At 44.1% G+C, this 20461-nt stretch overlaps 1 protein-coding gene across 4 annotated transcripts in view; it reads left to right on the forward strand.

The window, feature by feature from the left end:
• The window catches only part of ARP9 (actin-related protein 9), a 173663-nt gene that overhangs the window by 103174 nt on the left and 50028 nt on the right, over positions 1–20461 (forward strand). For all 4 annotated transcript variants that reach the window (XM_087691493.1, XM_087691495.1, XM_087691496.1 and 1 more), the window contains exons 14-15: positions 2273–2343; positions 2425–2657. In XM_087691493.1, the coding sequence (XP_087547619.1) occupies positions 2273–2343; positions 2425–2657 (304 nt within the window). The remainder of the gene's footprint in view (positions 1–2272; positions 2344–2424; positions 2658–20461) is intronic.

Raw genomic sequence — 20461 nt, forward strand, 5'->3', positions numbered from 1 at the left:
CCATGGTAGAAGTTTCTTCCAAGGCTCCTCGATTGGAAGGAGACCCTGATAAAAAGCTTGGCCAATAAGGCTTTGTTCTGAGTATCTTTGTAAATGATCCGAAAGCTTGATCATAGATTTGGGCTATATGATGACATCCCAAGCCACCATTGATTTGTGCTTCACTTGGCCAATGTATGTCCTACATAATGTGCAACAAAAAGTGAATATTTTCGTAAGACTAGGAAAATATTTGCATAAGGTCTTCAGGCTAGTCAAGTGCGACAAAAGACCCATAACAAACACTCATAAAGCCAAAAGGCTATTAAAACACCATTCTATAGGAACAAGAGAGGAGGATCATGAAGAGGGCACAATAGCAGTGGAGCGAAGAGTATCATAGGATCCAATTGTCAAACGTAGTTGTACTAGTACTACATATGAAAGGGTTCATACTATACCGTACTAAAGGTATCATACCTTACGTAGCAGTACCATAAGGTACCATCTTAATGGATACTTTTTAAAAAAATGCTTCTTATACTAATATGATTCCCTTGTAAGATTATGTTGTTTGAGATTCAAACAACTTCTCGACATTTGTTTGTTAAAAAACATCTCAAGGTACCATTTAATACCACATTTTATCATACCATACCATATCGTACTTTTTGTACGTGACAACCTTGCTCTCCAATTCTAAGGCTAGTTGAAACCATGAAAGAAATCTGCCAAAATAGAAAGTCTCAATCCACACGACCATGGATACTCCAGGCTGAATAAGAAATAAAAGCATTGTGAGTCCATCAAATGTGCCAAAGACCAGTCCACTGCATGAACTGAAAGAGGCAAGGATGCTGGCCATGGATGGCATTTTGCCTAAGACCCAAGAATGGATGGGCATTCTTTGATGTGTTAGCAAGATCCACGTTCCAGAGATAAAGTCCCAAGCTTGTTTGGCAATCGGACAATAAAGGAAAAGATGAGTAGGGGTCTCATCACAAGTACTACAAAAAATACATTTGCCATGGGATAATGTGCGAGCCCATAGCACATTGCTAGAGGGAAGACCCTCCTAAGAAGTCTCCATATAAATACTTTTGCTTGATAGGGAAGCTTTGACTTCCATAGATGAAGTAGGTGATTGTGCCAGTTAGCTGTACTGTCCTGAACAGACCAAACTTTATTAGCTTTCTCCATAGTCCATCTCTTATCCTCTACCCTTTTGTGGTAGATCTGATTGGCTGATTGTTTCTGAAAAGCCTCTGGTCTCACAAAGGCCCAATCCAACCATGGGGATAAGGGTTGAGAATGAGGCAAGGGACAATGCCTTCGAAGCCGGTCCTCCAAGGTTGAACAGATCAGCCTAACCTCGAGGTTTCCAAAGTATTGGCTAATACTGTGGAAAGATGAATCCCTGGACTGACCTAGAGCCTAATCATATGTGTTTCTTTCTATCTCTCTTTCTTTCTTTCCTCAACCATTTGAGCAGTGATGTGTAGTACTCTTTGGCCACCTGCTTCCCCCAAAGGGCCCTATGCAATGGATCATTACCCTATCTAGAGTGTTTTGCTCTAGTGGTGTAGAAAAAATCTCCAGTAACCATATTTCCTGATTGAGTCAAGATGAAATGCTTGCTTACGAATCATTTTGTATGTTTTGTATCGTAGGAAACCTGTTTCTATGCAGCATTGGATGCACCTATGTCAAGCCTCCTTGCTTTGGCTGAGGATTCATGGAACTCCTTGGAGCTCCTCTCAATAGAGGGTATAAGCCACACCTCCCTTGCCATTTGTGCAAATGGGTGGTGTGGAAAACTGCTCACTTGGCCTCTATGTATATCATGAAGTCTAGATGGGGACACACATTTGAAATAGATCTGCATTTGTCCTCAAGCTCATTGCAAGTTTTACACTGGTCTAATAGGTTATCCCTATTTTGTTTGGGTGCCTTTTTTTCCAGTATCATTATCCCTTGGCCTATTCAGGGTCTCTGATTGAACAGATCCATATGAATAATTGCGAATTTGCCAGCCTGTTGGCTTTTTGAACCTGTTCTTCTGTGTGGGCACTTGTGTTCTTGTGAGGTCATCTCCCTTCAAGTGCGTCTTGTGCCCAATAAAGCTTTCTAGAAGGAAAAGTAAATAAGTAAAAAAAACCTCATTCCTATTCCCATCCATGGAACAGATTACAGTAACTGATCAGTGCTGAAGGTAGGGAGGCAGAGACTGATAGTAGGAGGGAGGTATTCATGCTTTCAGTAGCTCAGTTTTTGTGAATTTTAATTGGTGCAGGTCCCACCTATGGGCCTTTTTTATCCTGCCTTGCTTACTCCAGAAGAATATGTTCCTTTGACCCGGCCTTGGTAAGTTTCTAGAACTGCAGTGTTTGCAATCGCAGATTTCATCGCAGTATAGAACTTCAAACTTTTGAGAACTTGGTGCAGGTATCACACAGATAGTGAAGAAATAATTCTGGATGATGCCATCCATATGGATATTGGAAAAAGGCCAGATGCAATGGAACCTGGTTTTGTGGTTGGCCATCAGCAAGTATCTACAGTTTTTCCAATATATATGGAAAGCTCTGCATATAGTGGAAATGGCACAGTAAGAAACAGAAATGAAGATCACCTTTTGGGACTTCCTCAGGCGATAGTGAACAGTATTCTTTCAGTAGGCATGTCCTTACTCTCCAAAGCCTACATTAATGACAATCTCCAGATCACTACTGAATGTAATGAATCAGTGACATTGGCACACACATTAGGTTGTTTAGGACTTACTAAGTTTTGTCTGGTTTAATTCAGAGAATCCTCTCTTGCGAGGACAGTAAGCCTTGTTTCATGAATGAATTTTGATGCTGCAAATTGCAAGATGGTCTTGTGCTTTAGGCTGGGTATTAAGATAAGCTGAAAGGGTGTAATTAAGCGACAAATAGGCGAGCTCAGCCATGGTGCTTTTTTGGCATTGTATCAAGTGAACTTTGTCATTGTCATTAGTGCAGCCACCAATTGGTGTCTGATGTCAAAGCACTCACTGGGAGAGATGAGCAGTTTTCCTGCGCCCTTTAAGTTGGTGATTGAGTTGTATAATTTAAGGGCTTGAATCTTATAAACTTGTAATGTAGAACTTAAATCACAAGAAGCCAACCTCCTCTCAAGTATCAGGGTGGGAAGCTCCCTGCCCGTCGCGTCGCGACCGCTGCCCCCACCCCTGCCTGTACCATCGCGGCAACTGGCGCCTGCCTCCACTTGCTCCTGGCTGCAGCCCACCTGCACCCGACCTGCTGCTCCGCCTGCGCCCTGACCTGCTTGCCCCGCTTGTGCCTGACCTACCTGCCCACCCCGGCTGCTCCTGTGCTTGTCCCGCCCACTCTTGCTTCGCCTTCTTTGCCCTTGGCCGCTCGCCCCCACCCCACCTGTTCCCTTACCAATCGCTTCACTTCACGTTGCGCATCAGCATAGCGCAGATCATGGAGGCGGTCCTAATGGGTCAAGGGATCTTCATGGTAGGACTCACCTTGGCCGATGCAACCCGTGAGCTACTTGCCAGTTCACCCTATGCTTCCACGAGGGGGGTCATCTACATGGTTCCCTAGTACAGTGGTTTCACACAGTGGAGGCATTCACGCTCCACAACAAGTTCCTTAGACACCCAGTCACCCTACTCTTCCTGGGACTGGCGATATAGTATCTCTAGTTAGTGGAAGACTTTGGATGGCTCTTCAGCATTGTCCTTCTTGCCTCTTTCACGGATGCAATGACAGCTGCAGGAGTCCCAAAGGTATGGGTGGCAGTGAAGGAGACAAAGAATATACCACAGTTTCTAGAGATTGAGGCAGGTGGTCACTCTTTCAGGTAGTAGGTTATTGTGATTGGGCAGCTAGGGCAGTGCCTGCGTTGCCATGACTTTGGGCATCAGGCAATAGAGTGCACTTGCTTGGGAGCCAAGGCGGCATCGCCGACAGGTCCACAAGTGGATGCGAATGGCTTTACATGGGTCCAGAGATGACAGAGAGGGAGATGGCAGGGGGTGCCGTAGTCAACCACTGCCACGGTAGCAGGGTGCATGAGGGCGAGCACCACGCACACCAACCCCCCTCCCCCCAATCCACGCACACACACACACACACTCGCCTTGTGCATCCGACCACCCCTCCTCATCATTACCCTTGCCGACCACCCCCCCTGATCCCCACCCAATACAGGTGACCCCCACTCCCCTCCCCCACAGCACCAGTTCATCTGTCCATGCTGCTTGTCACACCTTCCCGAGACAGGCGTAGCTGCTACCACATGAGTTCTTTTACAGTGGGCCGTAGTCCTACTTGACAGTTGCGAAGCGCGAAGAATTTCCATTACCCTTGGAAGTGGAATCTTTGTGGTACGCAAGTCGAGGAGTGGCGAGGTCCATCTACTAGCACCACCGGATGGACCAAACTATACTTTCTTCCTTCAAACCTCTCACACAGGAGATTGGACGATGACTTAGAGGAGGTCAAGAGCCAGGTGGTAGACCACATCTCCCAGTGGATGGAGGAGTGACACTTTTTTCTCAGTAGTTGCTAGGTTGCATGATGGACATCAACTGGTGGACTGGGGCCCAAGTCCCACATGTAAGCATTATCTTTCGAGCCCCCCCGCAACGAAGAGCTTCAATGGATGCGATCGAGTGGTCCTTGGCATAGGTGGCCCGTTTCTACTAGTGCATAGAGTCCCGCCTCTCAGCCTAGTTGATAGATACCCTAGTGGTGCCACCAGGCGCATCCATCACTCCCATGGTCCGCCCGAGGGCTACCATGGGGGAATGGAGTTTACCGTCCAGGCCGGCAGCGGAGCGTATTCGCATGCATCACAGCTCCTCTTCTTCGTGAGCAGCTTCCACACCCAACAGATGCTTGTTCGGTCAGTCACAGGTTTCCCTATGAGCTTACAACTCGCATCTTGGAATGTGAATAGTCTCTACTATAGTGGAGCACGTGGTTCCAAGAAGTTGATTGTTCGGCAGGAGCTGTAGCCTGCCCTTTCCAGACAGATCGACATCTTACTGCTACAAGAGCACAAGCTCACTTCCGCCCAGACCTAGCAGGTAGGGAAGGTACTCCCGGGTAGTTCACACACTTATTGGGAGCACTCCCTCAGGGCCCACTGTAGGAGTGGAGGTGTATACACTTTGATTGGCTTGAGCCTCAGCACCTATGTATGGGACCATGGGACGATTGTGGCAGGGAGGGTTCTATGGATTAGGTTGGATATTGGGGACTCGTGTCTTGGAGTCCTCAATGTCTATGCCCCTATTGAGGTTAGGGCACACAGTAGGTTCTGGGTGGAGATTGCAACAAGACTCCTAGAGGTGGACTCATGGATCCGTGACTCGATCCATAGGAGGGAGGAGGTGAAGAGTCAGACTGAGCAGATTTGGATTAGGGAGTGGGGCAGCAAGGAGAGGATCATAGAGGAGGTTGCAGAGGTCCTAGCCTAGTCGAGCAATATTTGCCAAGAGGTAGCCCTATAGGCCAAGGAGCAGAGCTGGGAGGAGGAGAGAGCACTCCAACGGGACCTAGCAGCCACGCAGAGATTACTTCAGGAGGCACAAGGGGATCCCATCCTCCATGCACAGGAGGTGCGCACACGAGCAGCCATTGCCGGCCTAGAGGATAGGTGCTCGGAATTCTCATTCCGCACCTCACGAGCCTTCTAGGCGTGGAAGGGAGACACGATGTGCAGGGAGTTTTTCTAGGCACATCAGCCCCACATCTCAGGAGAGAAAATACGCAGCCTTCGGGATCAGTATGGGAGGATTCACTCTAGCCTAGACGAGGTGATGGAGATTGCCACCGATTACTATAGACGCATTTTCCAGTAGGAGACAGACTCAATCAGAGGACAACGATGCAGAGAGTAGGTCTGGGATCACATCCCGTCCCTTGTCAGAGAGAAGATGGGACGCTCCCTCCTAGACTCCTTCACAGAGAAGGAATTAGAGGAGGCTTTCCATATACAGGATGGGCAGAAATGCTCGGGAGAGGATGGCCTCTCTAAGGCCTTCTTCACCACCTATTGTGGGGTAGTGAAGGACCCCTTACTCTGTTGACTTTCCAGGTGATTTTCAGCTCAAGATGGATGCCAAGGAGTCTATCGGCAGGTCTTATTAGTCTCCTCCCCAAAGGGGGACTCTCGGGCCAAGGTGGCATGGGCGACCATCATCCGGCATCGGTCAGAGGGAGGGCTTGGGATCATAGACCCAGAGTATCAGAGTTTGGTCCTTTTGGGCAAGCTAGTAGTCCGCGGTCTCACACCAGGAGGGCAGACGTAGAAGATCCTACTGCAAGAGGGTCTTGAGGAGTGTAAACTGAGACTGGGCGGTGATTGGAGACCATCCTTGAGATGGATCTCACACCAGGAGGCCAGAGCTGGAAGATCCTACTATAGGAGGGTCTCTAGGAGTGTAAACCGAGGCTGGGCAATGATTGGAGACCGTCCTTGAGATGGATCTTCACGATGGCCCATATCATGCCCTCTAGATTCCCCTTCCTATATCATGCCCTCTAGATCCCCCTTCCTACGCAGCTTACTTCGTGTGTGGCAAGGCCTGCATAAGTCCCTAGTTTAGAGCCTCCGAGGCTGCCGAGAGGATGCATCCAATGTACCCCTAGGTTAGAGATTAGGAGGGGGTACAGATTGGCGAATGCCCCCACATCCAATGGACTGGTTGGAAGGCCGGCCCGGCTCGCACCATCAAGATCTGATAGGGGGTGCACAGGATGGTGGATGAGGAGGTGTTGTAGCGGGCATCAGGTTGCCAGAGAGGAGTTGAGTTGAGGAGAAGGGAGATTGACATAGCAATACCTTAGGAGTGGCTTGGCCCCTTGATACGAGAGCGGATAGAGCCTGGGGAGATATGGGCCGCTAAGTTTTCACTGACAGGTATCCCTCTACAGGTGGCAGGTAGAGTGGGTGGCGCCCCACATGGGACCTTCTTCACCGTACAGGAGGGGGGGCATCTGGCCCTTGATAGAGAGGGCAGCAGGATGAGGGGATAGCTGTCCTTTCGTGGAGGAGAATTCGGTTGGTTGGCCTTTAGGGGAAGACATGGCGGTTGGACCCCTATGTTTTCTGGGAGGAGCTCCAAGAGTGGCGCCTCTGGATTTGGGAGGGCAGGCCACTTGATGAGCTAGACTAGGATCCAGGAGAGTGGCTATGGCTGGCCACTACGGTCACAAAGAAGCCATCGAGGTTCCTGGAGTACACAGCCAGGATTGACAGACACATACTGATGCAAGAGGACATGGATTGGGTGCCATCGCGTAGCAGGTATTGGGCGGAGCACAGCATCATGTATGCCTTTCGACGGACTTTTTGGCGCCGCCTATGGGATAGCTGGAGGCTGGGGAGGGTATCGTATTTCTTATGGCTGGTGGCACATGGAGGCTTGGTAGTGGGGAGTTGGTTAGCCCAGATGCAGAAGGATGGAGGGTGTAAATGTTGCACATAGCAGTTTCTGGAAACTCCAAAGCACTGCCTTTGGTCGTGTGAGGCGGCACAACTTGTGTGGAGAGGAGCATGCCACATCCTCCGCCATATAGCACCCAGCGTTGGATGTATCTCATGGGGAGCTTTTTGCTAGCAAGCAGTCAGCTAGGGCCGTCACCTGCTATATGAGGCTAGGATGCAGGACACGATATTCTTTATTGAGGTTGGGTCGTGCGTAGTGGTTGGCTTGGGGGCCCTACCTATCCGCCAAGTACTGGAGCCCACAACAGACCGCTCTGAGGTCTGGGAGATCGTAGGGAGCCTCACTGGATGGCATATTTGGAAGGTGCGGTGCCAGGAGTTTTTTGGTGGGGAGAGACTTTCTGTATAGGCGACTTTAGTTGAGCTCTGGACCTCCATCATCCACTTCCTTCATGGTCAATGGGACCAGGTGCAGGGCAGTCTTGAGTCAGGAGCTCTGTTTTCATTTTATGCGCACTTGGGACGGCTAGGACCTGTTTTTCATGATGCAGGCAGGCAGCCCCATATGGCGATACACTCCCCCTCCATGGCTTCTTGCCCCCATCCCCCCTAGAACGCCCTAAGAGGCTTGTATACTTGATATATTTGTGACTCTGCATCAGCTCTAGCTAGTTTGTTGAGCATGAGCACTTCTTTGTGTTCAGGTTTTTTTCTGAAGTAATATAATTAGCCACACTTTATTTGCAAGAAAAAGAACTTAATCACAACTGCTATATTATAATCACAATATGCCAAGACAGATTTTAAATTGGGGAAGCCTTTTTGTTTTTTTCCACCAACTTCCATTGTCTGTGTTCATACTGCCAACTCATGATTGACAACTTTGATGCTAAATTGTTGTTTTCAGAATAAGCACCAAGACTCTACAGTGCCAGTACAAGGGAATTAGATGCTATCTTCTGGCATTTATGCTGATTGAGCCCCCTTCTGTCCTTGGCTTGGAATCATCCCCATAGTTCTCCATCTCATATTACTTGTTTTGTCAAATTCATATGAATCCTTTAAATTGTGGAGATTAGATGGCTGATCACTTATCCACTATGGTAGTAGATCCTGTAGGTACAGGATCAAATTCCTGTTGGTGACGAGATTAAGAACAGGGAAAGTGGTTAGCTTAAATTATTACACAGTAGTAGTAGTCTGCAAAACATGCAAACTTGTTGAGTCATCTAGAGTTTGTAGAACAGAGTATAGATGAAATAAAAGAGATTGTGCAAGCAAAAAGCTGATATAGGGCAACACAGTATCAGCCTTGGCTGATAAAATCACTTTTTCAGTGGCTGTCCAAGGGCATTTCCCACCTAAATCTTGAGAAGCATCCATGGCTTAGGCCATGCTTAAGGATTTGCATCCCTCCAGCCTTTTTTTTCAGAGGAGAGAAAAAATTCTATCAATGGGACTGGGAGCTAGCATCCCAAGGTAAAAATGCAAAACTATAAAGCAGCCCTTTAAGGGACTTCCATATCAAAAAATATGTAACAAGAGGAAGTTTATTACAAGGCTTGAATGAATAACTAGTTGGGAACTCTATAATGCTAGACTATATGGGTCTAGAAAATAAAGAAAAAGCCAGAATTCCATGTCTTGAAAAAAGCCTCTCTCCTCCTCATAGGCTCCAAACTGCCTTGTATTCTGTCCCATCTCCCACGTAAAGTATGCACAATCTTTTTTTTCCATAATGAGTATCTATATTAATTACATGAGAAATTCAAGAGTCACAATAGAGAAGAAGAAAGTGCCATATGCCAAACAACCAAGTCCTCCCTAGAGAGAATGCAAGCATGCTGAATAAGATCCAACTGTTAGTGGAGAAGACCCTTCAGCTTAGCAACATGCCTTCCACCCATGGGGCTGAATTGAAGATGAGTCATTCCAAGTGATCCAGTTATACAAACAGCCTTAAAATCTAAGAAAATCAAACAAGATCTTCATGTGTGGCTGCACAGGAGTGGGATATTTTGCCTTGCCAAATGCCAAATTAGATGGGCATATCAAAGGTCTGCCCATAGCTCTCCAAATGTCAAATAGAAGGGACTAGATTTTCCTGTATAATGGACAGGAAATAAGTCTACGGCAGGAACGCTCCACATTGATAGTACAAAAGAAGCAATTGTTGAGCTAAAAATTAATTACCCATTGATTAGCTCTTTAAAACAGCCCCAAAACAGAAAATTACCAAAAGTTTCATTAAACAAGGAGCGGTTCTAGAGAGTTATTGTGTCCCACATGCAAAACCCTAATTTGGGAGGATCCTTCCATGTCTATTAATAGATAGGATGCCCATCATTCAGCTCCATCCTTGTCTTGTAGGTTTCGGCCGTCATTCCTCTTCCACTAGCTATCGAATCCCAATTGCTGCTACATGCTCTATGTTGTCACTTAGCCTTACAGTGTTGTTGGTGATTAGCTATCATCTTCAACAGGTTGCTTTTGTGTTTTCAGCACATCTCAAATAGACGGCACACATTGACGCCTCCCTCAGCTGGTTCCCAGGAGAGCCACAGGTTGGACAACTTTGCCCTTGAGCATTTTGTATTTTCTCTCATTCATTTACATCATTGATTTAGTCACCTTAGACTTCTCTTTGTTGTGTGTTTATACTTGTGTTTTTGCATTTTGCGTTTTGAGTTTCATGTTTTCTGTTTAGGGTTTGAGTTTTGCACGTAACTATGTGAGTCTTTGTGCTTCCATTGTGGTCGTACTTTGTGTTTCCTCAGTGCAAACCCCAGCATATCTTCACATGGTATCAGAGCCAATGCTCTTGTAAAAAGTATCTTGCGGATACTGTGGTGGCTTCGTTTTGTGCAAGATATGGGAATGACATGTAACCGATTCATAATGTCTCAGACACCTTATTCTTGGGATCCCACGATGTTTGATCAAGCTTCTCCATCATTCAAGGCTGTGAGAAGGCAGTATGGACTCAACAAGAAAGACGATGCTTCACCTTCACCTTCCTTTTCTTCTCATATTCTAGATTTTAGTTACATGATAGAGGAGTTTGCAGAGTACTTGCATAGAATGTATAGTCGAGTTTACTAGCTTTGCTACTACATTTGGACCGATTGGTGAGATTGATCACCTCTCCGATCATGGAAGACATATGACATTTAGGATGACGGGCGTCCCATTTTCTTCATCTTAGCCAAGCCAAGTGTCACGTTTATGCTTCCCTTTGAGTCTAATGAATCAGTTCTTTTATTAAAAGAACATGCGGACTGCTTTTCTATTACAATCCACATTTTTTGTATGTCCTCCTTGTTGCATAGTCCGTCCCCTCCTCCTCCTCCTTGAACTCTTCTTGCTCCACCTCATCTTCCTCCATCTCCACCTCATTTGTTCTTTATCTTCCTCCTCCACCTCTTCCACACACTCATCCACCTTTCCCCTACCTTGGACCTCTCACTCGAAGTGAAAATGCTTCCTCACAAGGTTTTTACTCATGAACATCAATTTCTACATTCACTTTAAATTATGTATTGTATGTATGTTAAAGCCTATACGTTTTGATTTGTGAATCATGAATGCTTTTTCTAAATCAATAGGTGAAATGGATGTTTTGGTTTTAGACTTTTAACGTTTGATTCTAGGATCTAGGTGGAATGAACATTTTCATTTTATGGATATGGTTTCTTCCTTTAATAATACTTTATATGGATCGATGTTTATTTCTCTAATATTACTAATATGTAATAATTTTAATTATCATAAATAATATTTTTCGAAACCTCGAAACCTCAAGGTAGCTAACAGAATGAAACACAGAATAAAACCTTGAAACACGAAACAAGATCAAATGTTTTTGGTGACTATGCATGCATGCTTTGTTCGATACCCTAGCTGTTTGAGGTGGGACTCCTTGGGGTAAGGGTTGTCTTGAGCTTTTCTTCCAATCCCTTTTTGGTTCTTGTTTTGGGCTTGAGAAGAGATGTTGAGCTAAAAATTCATTATCCATTGAGTAGCTCTTTAAAACAGCCCCAAACTAGCAAATCACCAAAAGTTTCATCAAACGGGGAGCGGTTCTAGGGAGTTTTTGTGTCCCATATGCAAAATTCCAAATTTGAGAGGATCCTTGCATGTCTATAAATAGATAGGTTGCCCACCATTCAATGCCATCCTTGTTTGGTAGGTTTTGGCCATCAACCCTTTTCACTAGCTGTCCAGTCCCCAACGACTACTGCCATGTGGTCTACATTGTTGTCCAGCCTTCCATTGTTGCCGGTGATGAGTTGTCATCTTGAGCAGGTCATTTTTGTGTTTTCAGCCTTTTTCTTTATCAATCTCTACTCGAACTAGTGGTAATTCCTCTCAAGATCCATCTCCAGTGGATGACACACATCGATGTATCCCTCAGCCTACTCCCACGAGACCCACTAAGGGCTGTTGGACAGATTTGCCCTTGAGCATTTTGTGTATACTCTCATTCATTTACATCATTGATTCATTCACTTCAAGAGTTCTCTTTCTTGTGTTTGTGCAAGGTTTTACTTTTTATGTTTTGAGTTTTCATTTTACGTTTTGTCTCTGAGGTTTGAGTTTTGGATGCCAATGTTTGAGTCTTTGTGTTTTAGTTGTGGCCGTACTTTCTTTGTGTCCTTAGTGCAAACCCTAACATATCTTCACAACAATTGCCATTCGAAATACGATGTTTGGAAAGAGTCGAGGTGAGTGACACCTATCAACATTATCCAAATAAGAATTTTGCATTTGGTATTGATCCATCCTTCCATGATAGTGAATTTCCACCATGTCTTGGTTTTGTGTAGTCCCTATACATCAGTGGCTTTGGTCATGAACCAATGGTGATCTGCAATCTTAAGGTGATATATGTGGTTAATGAAGCAAAGTCCAGACTTAGGCTACATGCAAGGTCCCAATCCTGCTAAGGACGATCAGAATCTAATGTGGGAAAGGGTTGTTGATCTTGTAACTCCATTGAGGTCTTGCCTCATAGAGCATGGTATGCACAAGGATATCAAAAGTTTTTCTAACTATGCAAAAAGATATTAGCACACCTTGAGTTGATAGATTCACATTTGCAACAAGGACCAAAGCTAGACGGGGCAAACAATTGAACTTGGGCCGATCCTCTCGTTTTCCTTTCCAAGAGAGTAGGTGAGACAACCAACGATTCCATTTGCAAGGTATTAAGAGATAACCTATCCTCCATTGGATGCCACTTCACCTTTTGAGGAAGAGCCTTCCATGAACACATCTAATGGTTACTAGAATAGAGGAAGATATTAAATATTTAGAATCAGTATTGAGTATGTCCCACCACGAACCTTGAATTTTAGTATTACCATACAAAAGTCCTCGGTCTTCAAGAGAAATTTGAATAATAGGGACCCAGGAGTATTGACCAACATACATTGTTTGAATAAGTGACCAACGGTGAGAAACCAGGCAAGTCTCAATATCCAAAACAGCCCCATCACCCATGCTTTTTGGGGTACAAACATGATTCGAGGAAACACATGAAATACTAGCATGCATTGAATCTTTTTTCCACAACATGGAGTAGATATGCCTAGTAAGGCCATTCAAAGTAGTCCTAGTCCAAGGAAAAAGTGGCCAAAATTTGGTCAGCATGGGAAATATAATAGTCAATGCTACTTAGAGACGCACAAGAAATGGCCAAGTGTGGGATTTCTAGTAAACTTATCTTTTGTGAGATCCATCGCAGTAATTGTTTAGGCTGACCTTCAACACGCAATGGGTAACCTAGATGTCATGTAGTATCGCCATATGGACCTACCACTCCCTGCCACCCCAATGCGTGCAAATTTGATTTAGTGCAACTGAGAAGAGATGAGTTAGCAATATTAATATGAAGGCTCGAAGCATGCCCAAACAAATCCCAAACATCCAATGTCTTACGGAGCTTATCTTTACTTAGTTTAAATATCATGAAGGTGTCATCGGCCAATACCTACATGGAGAGAACTGGATGTGGTAACATGGAGAGAACTAGGTGGGTAGCGAGGGCAAAGAATAGAGGACACAGAGAGGAGCCATGTTTGATTGACTGTGCAAGAGTAGAAGGTGCCATGACACCACCATTCAGCATGACATGGGAAGAAGGATCAGCACTAATGGTCTATATTAATTGGGACATGCGTGGCCCAGAATCCATCGCTTGCATAAGCTCCGCAAAGAAAGAACATTCCAAGTAATCAAAAGCCTTCTCCAAATCTAGTTGGACAAGAATGTTCCAAGTAATCAAAAGCCTTCTCCAAATCCAGTTGGACAAGAACAACCTCTCAATTAGAGTGCTACGCATAATCTATGCCCATCTTTACATTCGTAATATTATGCAAAATATTCCTACCCTTAATGAATTCATATTGATGAGGATGCACAATACCAAGGAGGTGCTCATAAAGGTGGTTAACCAACATCTTTGAAAAAATATTATACATAATGCCCATGAAAGAAACCAATCTCCAATGTTTGAGCATCGATGGAGAAGGGATTTTGGGTATCAACTTGATAACCCCTTCTTCCCAAGATGCATGCATGAATCCAAAAACCCAAACCTACTAACACATGGCAGCAAAATGTTTTACCAAATGAGTTGCATAGGTCTAAAAAGATTCATTGGTTGGATTATTCCAGCCGGGGCTTTTATCCCTTGGCAAGTGCAGTAAGACATCTGTAACCTCATTTTCACGAATATCTGCTTCCAAGGCAACAAAGATTTGAGGTGAAACTTGATGTGTGACCAAGGCATAAATATTGAGCGGGCATAGGTGATTTGATTAGAAGGCATCTATACCTCAAATCCGAAAGTTCTTGAAAATAAGTTCTACACATATTAACAATGGAGCAAGGGTCTGTGATCATTTGACCATCATCATTTTGCAATCAAGCCATGTTTTCCCATGCATGGTATGCATTCAAGCCACGAAAGAACTTGTGGGACTAGCACTAGTTATTCTCTCGACCTTTATCAAGGCTTTGAGTTTGGCTTGCGAATAAGATCTTAGCTGAAAATGCTTGATAAGATCAGCCAACCTTATGGACAATGGATCCAAGAAAGCACCATGTGGAGACTCAAGTAATAAGGAATGGACCAAAGCCAACATTTCCTCCGTAGCATGCTTATGTTGCAGACAAAGTAAGGGATGGTGAATGAATATTGCCTAGCAACCCTTTGCACATAATGAATGAATTATTCAAAGGAGGCACTCCCCTCACACAAAAATTCAAGTAGAAACTTATCAAGCAGCTATTGCATGTAACCATTGAAGACTACATGACTCAAATATGGGAGGAATTAAAGTGCAAAGCAAGTTTGGCTAGAAACTATGCAAAGGGGCCAATGGGCTGATGCATATTTCTACAATGCTCTCGTTTTCAAAATATCTAGCAAAAAAGCATCATCTTGCTTTATATATATATATATATATATATATATATAGGATCTTTGGCTTTGGCTCTACTCATTGGTCTCGATATATATAGCCAATGCAAAATCATCCCATGCATGACCCCCTAGTGCATCCATCAGTGAGTGCTCCAAGGTAGTCTGCAAAGGGTCAACACACATATTGAGTCCCCCATTAGCAGGCCTAGTCTACCAAGAGAATCATGCTCTCAGGCGATTCCACAAGTCATGATGGTGCAAGGAACTATTCAGTGCATAAATCCCAACCACCCAATAAAACCTTGGCTTCAAACATAATTTCCATTACCAAGAAACTGCCAAACACGTCATTCTTTACAAGCACCGGTTGAAATTTCTCTGAATGAAACACTCATTGAGATGCCTTAGTAGATAATTTCCTAGCAAAAAGGGTTGATGTTTCCTAATCCTTTCTAGCTTTGATCAATAGCACACATGGAAGCTGGAGATCTTCAAAGATGAGCACTCTGTTTGAGGTACCGACCATTTTTCTCGCCACTTTGGGAGCTGCAAATTTACATTTACAGCTGGGTGGCATTATTTTGGTTGGGTGACCTGATTTTCATGTGAACAAAACTACCAACACCTTGCATTTTGGATCAGGGCACATCCTACCAAACTGGGCAACCATAGGCACGGCAGATCCTACCAAGTTGGGTGGCCTATTTTCCCCATTTGTGTGAGAGTAGGAAGAGATCGAAGCTCTGTTAAGAGTATAGTAGACAATGTAGAGTGTGAGAGCACGACACCCAATATAACAATGTGAAGTGTAAGATGCAAGTACAAAGTACAACCCTTAAACCTTAGGGTTGTAAGAGGGTGTTCACACCCGAAGAGTGTGAAACACGATAAGTGCCTAAAATTGTGTAACATAGGCACATAAAGTAAAAGAAATAAATATAGGTGAAAAAACCTCTCATATGGAGAGTAAAAGTGCCCGAGTGTCTTACTGAAGATCACCATCACTCATAGTAATAGGGGATGCCAGCCTTGGGACTCCAGAACGATGTCCCAAGACAAGACGCCTGTGCGGGACATGGAGGTGGAATGGGGGATATCCCCGTTCAGAAGCATCACAAGGGGATGGCCGTCCCCCCGCCCTAGGGACGTGTTGCCTGCCGAGGACGGGACTGTTGGGAGACAGACAATCTCTGTCCCCCGCTTTTGGGCTATCTTCCCTCCAGCAACTCCCATTGGGCCGCCTCGTGCATCTCTCACCTGACTTGCGGCTCCTCCGACACCTGCTCCAGCTTCCACCTTACTGCTCGCCCTACAGCATGCCTTACTACCCGCCTTACTGCAGCCCGGTCCACAGCCCTTCTTCTTTTTCTTTTTCTTCTTTCTCTCTTGTTGTCTCCTCCTCCTTCTCTTCTTCATTACCATCATCATCTTCTCTTCCTTCCTCCTCCTTGCAGCTTGGGCTCCTAGCCTCCCTACATCGGGTACTCGGGTTCCCTAGTGAGCAACTGAGCAATCAGCATGGCTTCTTTATGACCAGCTCGTTGGGTCAGAGGGAGAGGTAGACGCTCCGACACATGGTCACGGTGGGATGAGGTAAATGTTGAACGCCCATCAAGTGGAGGCGGATCACGCCCTTGGTCACGCAAGCTGTGTCCATATCGGCGTATAAGTGGCGCAAATAAAATAAGGGCTCATTTATTGCATGAGCCAAGATTGGAAGAGCAATTTTGTCCCAATGTCACGTCGGAGAAGAGAAGGAAGCTTCTAGATTGTGTGGTTGGACAAGAGGCCCTATTTGCATCGAGGCGTATACGAGTGGCACGGATCCAGCTACACTTGCGGCAGCGGCAGCAGCAGCAGCAGCAGCTGATAGGCCTAGAGCTTCATCTAGAGTAGCGAGTGTGGCAACCACACTACATGGAGTCACTGGATTGAGTCCATATTCACTATCAGTGCCTTCTCCTCGACCATTAGATAACCAAACTACTCTCGAGGGAAGTTGGGATCCAATAAAAAAAAAGAGAAGACAGATTCAGCAGTGGCTCGTTTCTTCTACAACGACCGTATTGCATTTCATACAGCTAGGTTTTGAGTCTTGACAAATTGATATGCTCGAATCTTTACTATTTACATTTTTTTCCTTAAATAATATGATATTTAAATTTATAACTTGGTTATAAGTTATAACTTATATAATATAAACTTATAACTTATTCTAAAATCATGTCATCATGATAGTTATTGTGTTTATTATTTTATGTTCCCAGGGCAGAGTACTTTAGATCTATGTTGAAGAAGGTTGGAGAGTATGGGCCTAATTATGTGCCCCCCTCTTCTGAGACCTTACACACTACCTTACTCGATAAGGAAAAGCTTGTTGTGGAGCAAGCTGCAGCAAACATAAAGAGATTGGGAGAAAAATGGTCACACTTATCGTTGATGGGTGGAGTGATATGAGAAAGAGGTCTATCCATGGCATTGTAGCTTATTCTTGATTTTATGTCATCCCATGATGCTTCAGGGACTGGGAAGTCCATAGATCAGCTTGCAGCAGAGTGGATCTCTGCCATTGAGATTGTTGGATTACATTTGGTGGTCGGTTTTGTGGCTAATGGTGAGCTCACAAATACGGCAGTAAGTGCCATTGTTCAGGGAGTGTATAAGCATATCACATTTTCTTATTGCATGGCACATTGCTTGAATAACCTTTTGAAGGACATTGGTGAGTTTTCATGGGTCCATCCTATGATACATGATGCAAATCAAATGGTTACTTTTATTTTAAATCACCAATATTCGCTATGAGTTTATAAAAAGGTCAAAAAAGATATTGTTGAAGTATTCAGATACACGATTTGCCTACAACTTTTTGATGTTGGGACGCCTCAGAGATTGCATGGGTGCAGTGAGACAGTTGTTTGTCAGTGATGAGTTTAGTACTTCTTCATTGCCAGTCACTCCTGTGGGCATAACATGCAAAGGAAATGCAGAGAGCAATGAATTTTGGAATAATGTAAAAAAAATTGATGCCATGGTTGTGCCTATTGTACAGTTGTTGAGACTCGTTGATGGTATACAGCCATGTATTGGCAAAGTGTACGAGGCAATGGATAGGATGATTGAAAAGTTAAAAGATTTAGTGCAATATGAGGAGATACATGATTTGTGTATTGAGAGGTAAAATGCCTATAACTCACAGCTACATTTGTTTTGAACCTTGAGTTTTAGGGTAAGGATCAAGAAAATGATGCTGAGGTCAATCTCCATTGGAGGCAAATACTTGAGCGCATGGTGCTTGATGTTGATACTAAGCGCAAAATTAGAGATCAACTTACTCTTTATAGGAGAGTAAAAAACTCCTATGGTTGTGGGAATGTCTACATGACCGATGTAGGGTTGGGGCACCTTTGTGGTGGAAGGATTTTGGATTAGATAGGCTAGAGTTGCAGAAGTTGGTTGTTAGTATCTTAAGTCAAGCAGTGAGGTCCTCTTACTCGGAGCAATTATGGAGCACCTATAGTCATATTGCTTCAAAGAAGAGGAATCGCCTTGGAGTAGAAAAAACAAATGATTTGGTCTTTGTTAGTGCCAACTTGAGAATGCTTTGTAGAAGTGTTGCATCACAGGCCGATCCATTTACCTAGTGGGAGATGGAGTAGGAGAAGGAGCATACTCGTTTTATGGAGACTATGCATGTCACCCATGATCATGAGGCTAGCACTTCAAGAGCTACAGATGCGCATTTTGCTGGAGATGATGATGATTTCATCTAGATTTGGCCTTATTCCTTGCTAGAGTTTATTTCGTATGTTGGTTCCACGTTTGGCTGGTTATAGCTTGGTATCCAGCTAGCTACCAGCTGCTTATATGATGTCATGACCTATTGCCACATGGCACAGCTTGTAGATGCTCATTTTGTTGCAGATGATGATAATTTTCTTTAGATTTGGACTAATTCAATGCTAAAGTTCATTTTGTATATTGCTTTATGATTGATTACAACTTAGTAGCCAGCTAGCTGTTGCTGCCTACACCCTAGGGCCTACATGGTGTCATGAATGATAAAGCTACTTTAGTCTTTCGTCTTTTACTACTCAATGTTGACTCTTTTTCTCCTTGAACATTTGTTTTTAGTTCCTATCTTTGAAGTTTGAAGTTTGTAACTCTTAAGCTTTCATGTCACATTAACAATGACAGGTCATAGCGGAGTTTGGACGCATGCTCTTTTGTAAAACATTGATTGTTAAAGTTTATCCATACAGTTTGTATTTGTTATTTGCTCAACTCATGTTCGTTATGCGATATGTTGATAAAATTCAATGAAAAATGATGTTTTTAAATCTCAAACTGTACTTGTTTATATATTTCATTGTAGTAGAGTCCAATGTGATGAGCGGAAAATTGTTTTATACGTGAAAATGCATTTTTTAAAATATGTGATTCCCCCCTTGTCCCCGTTCCTTGGTTTTGGCCGACCGTCGACCCCGTTCCCATCCTCCATCCCTTGTTTCTATGCCATCACTTCTGTGTGAGCATACACATGAGTCGAACCCAACAAACCCCCCATGGAGTGAAGAGTGATCAAAATACAAGGGTCATCCACCAAAGGAGATCAAATTTAAAGCATTGCGAAATGCTTCAGATTTGTCATGAGGAAGAGCTTTGGTGAAGATATCGGCTACGTTATTGGTGGTAGGACAGTAGACAAGGTTGATATCACTTGCATGTAACCTCTCTCTAACATAGTGATAATGGATCTCAATGTGTTTCATGCGTGCATGAAACACTAGGTTCTGTGCCATTGCAATGGCACTTTGACTGTCAGTGAACAAAGGAGTAGGCTCCGTGACAGATACATCCAAATTAGCTAACAAGCGTCTAAGCCATACACATTCAACTATGGTAGTGAAAGCTGTCTTGTATTCAACTTTACATGACAATGTGGCAACAATGGATTGTTTCTTGCTAAGCCAAGAGATGCAAGATGAACCAAGAAAGAAACAATTGCCACTAGTGGAGTGACGAGAATCATAATCACCAGCCCAATCAGAATCACTGTACGCATGTAAGTGCAATGGTCCCCCCTTGGCAAGCTATCAAGCGTGTTTTCCATTACTTGTAGGGTACTAAGACTCTTAGATTGCTTTATGCTGCATCTAAGCCATACACATTAAACTATAGTAGTGAAAGCTGTCTTGTATTTAGCTTCACATGATGATGTGGCAACAGTGGATTGTTTCTTGCTAAGCCAAGAGATGCAAGATGAGCCAAGAAAGAAACAATTGCCACTAGTGGAGTAACGAGAATCATAATCACCAGCCCAATCAGAATCACTGTAAGCATATAAGTGTAGTGGTCCCCCCTTGGCATAAAGCAATCCAAGAGTCTTAGTACCCTACAAGTAATGAAAAACACGCTTTACAGCTTGCCAAAGTGACATGCGTGACTAATGCATATATCTACTCAGGGCTGAAGTTGCAAACTGTATGTCTGGCCTTGTGTTGCATAGGTAGATAAGACTTCCAATTGCTGGAGCATATGTATGGATATCAAGCAAGTCACTATCTTTATGCAATGACAACTTCAGTCAAGGTTCCA

The sequence above is a fragment of the Lygodium microphyllum genome, chromosome 13, assembly GCF_053477565.2.
Source record: "Lygodium microphyllum isolate KBCC chromosome 13, Lygodium_microphyllum_v1.1.10, whole genome shotgun sequence".
Taxonomy (NCBI): Eukaryota; Viridiplantae; Streptophyta; class Polypodiopsida; order Schizaeales; family Lygodiaceae; genus Lygodium; species Lygodium microphyllum.